Consider the following 2124-nt stretch of genomic DNA (forward strand, 5'->3'; position numbering starts at 1 on the left):
AACATTGTAATAAAAGCAACATGATATAAGACACATGTTTGCTACATGTCACAAATATACATATATATTTATAAATTATTATTATTATATTAAGGATTTTACTCATAATTTTCATCCCAAATTAGTTTTTCTTTTTGTAATATTTTAATAAGTATTAATTAAGAAAAGACTCATAACTAATTATAAACATTTTTATTAGGAATAGTAAAAAGTAGATATTAATTACCAATCGTTGGTTGGCGCAGTGGTAGCATGGGGCTGCGCTTGGTAGAGAGGTCTCAGGATCGATCCCCCACAACGGTGATTGGGAGGGGTTTAAATACCGTAATCCTTGGACCCGCCCCGAATTCGGATTAATCGGCCCAATGTGGTTCGGAGTACCGGATGGTTTAACTAAAAAAAAAAAATAGATATTAATTAACCACTTGATCATAATTTCATATATATAATAATATAATACATGAAACTTTAATTTACTTTATTTTTTTAGCCCGTAAATAAATCTATTAACACAACTAATTAAGAAAATATCAGTCAAGATCCCTTTAATTTATAATTTTTTTAAACTTATCTCAAACTTTTAATTTACATATAAAAACATTAAATTGAACCCTATAATATATTTAAATTCATAAATAATTCACATTATCTATTCCAAAAAAATAAAATTTTAAACACGGATGTTACATTTATACTAATCAGCTTCAAAGGGCAAATTAATTGCTTCTCCAAATATAAGATCATAAATACTGGTATTAGGATTAAAAGTCTGATTGATACTCGTATTAGGGAGCATTGGTTGATTGGAACTCGAACCAGAAAACTGATGTCTAGGGTGTGAATTTTGGGTCAAAATCGTATCAATTTCCTTTGTTACATTCTCCTTCAGATGTTCCAGTGATGTTTTGAACTGTTGTAGCTGAGACGCATCAAGTTCATCAATTGGTTTTTGCCATGGAAACTGTTCTCTACCTGCATCTCTCATTTGATCCAGTTCTTTTCCTCTTTTCTTCTCTATCTCCAGTTGCTCCATCACTTGATCCGATCTTTTAATAATTAGTATTCCAAAATTATATAAGAAAAAAAATCTAAAGTATTATAATTTACCTCAGTGAGCTCATTATAGAGTTCCTGGGTGGTAGCATTTTGACGAGCCTTCAGTAGCTGATTAGAGCGTTTCTGGATGGCAGCATTCATTTTAAATTTTGATGTCGAATCTGGTTGTTGAGGCTCGTTGGGGCTAAGAAAGCGATCAATCAACGTTTCAACTCCAGGATGTCCAAAAGAATAAACATTCTTCCCGATCGGTGCGAAGACGATCATAGCAATTTCAGCACCGGTAAAGGTACAAAGCTCACCCGCCTTCTTAAAAAGGCCGGACCTCCTTTTAGAGAATGTAACTTGACGATTACTTTCATTCTCAATCTTCTTCATCTCTAACTTCTTCCTACCTTTACCCTTCTTTTCCGCCATCTAACAATAAATTATAAAATACTTTCTTTTATGATCAATATCTAAAATTAAATTATACTGATGAAAAATGTTTACTAGTAAGAACAATATCTCTAGTGATTATAATATCTATGTTTTGATCACATTTCTCTCTAAACTCTTCCTTGCATTGATATAATAATCAACGAAAGAAAAACATCTTTAACCAATCCAAAGAGATACATGTAAGGAAGTGAAAAAAATTGTTTCACTCTCGAAGATACAGAACCATATGGTCTGAATATTTTGGAAGTCTAGTAGCAAAATAGTAAATAAGAACCTTAATTAATAAGTATATGTAAAAAATAAAATAGAAAAATCAATTATGCAAAAGAAAAATTACTTAAAAATAACACTTTTTATTACACATAACAAGATATCTAATAAAAGCATCAAATTTCATATAAATAAACATTTTATTTCGCTTTAATTAACCAATTGCTTATACAAAACATTATCTACGAGAATTTATAAATGCAAAATCACTAATAATAATGACTACACTAATATGTGCTAACATATATTTCTCTCAATCCATAAAGAAGCTAAACCGTTCTTCTTTCTTACGACGTTAATGATCTCGAATAGTTTTTCAATAGTTTTAACTTTAAAAAAATTCCTTCAGCGGTCACT

At 30.1% G+C, this 2124-nt stretch overlaps 1 protein-coding gene across 1 annotated transcript; it reads right to left on the reverse strand.

The window, feature by feature from the left end:
• Positions 1–694: 694 nt before the first annotated feature.
• Positions 695–1473, reverse strand: LOC136227088 (agamous-like MADS-box protein AGL62). Its single transcript, XM_066015802.1, has 2 exons — positions 1118–1473; positions 695–1046 (listed from the first exon to the last, which is right to left on the reverse strand). The coding sequence occupies exons 1-2, from the start codon at positions 1471–1473 to the stop codon at positions 695–697; spliced, it is 708 nt and encodes a 235-aa protein (XP_065871874.1).
• Positions 1474–2124: the final 651 nt, after the last annotated feature.

The sequence above is a fragment of the Euphorbia lathyris genome, chromosome 4, assembly GCF_963576675.1.
Source record: "Euphorbia lathyris chromosome 4, ddEupLath1.1, whole genome shotgun sequence".
Classification (NCBI taxonomy): Eukaryota; Viridiplantae; Streptophyta; class Magnoliopsida; order Malpighiales; family Euphorbiaceae; genus Euphorbia; species Euphorbia lathyris.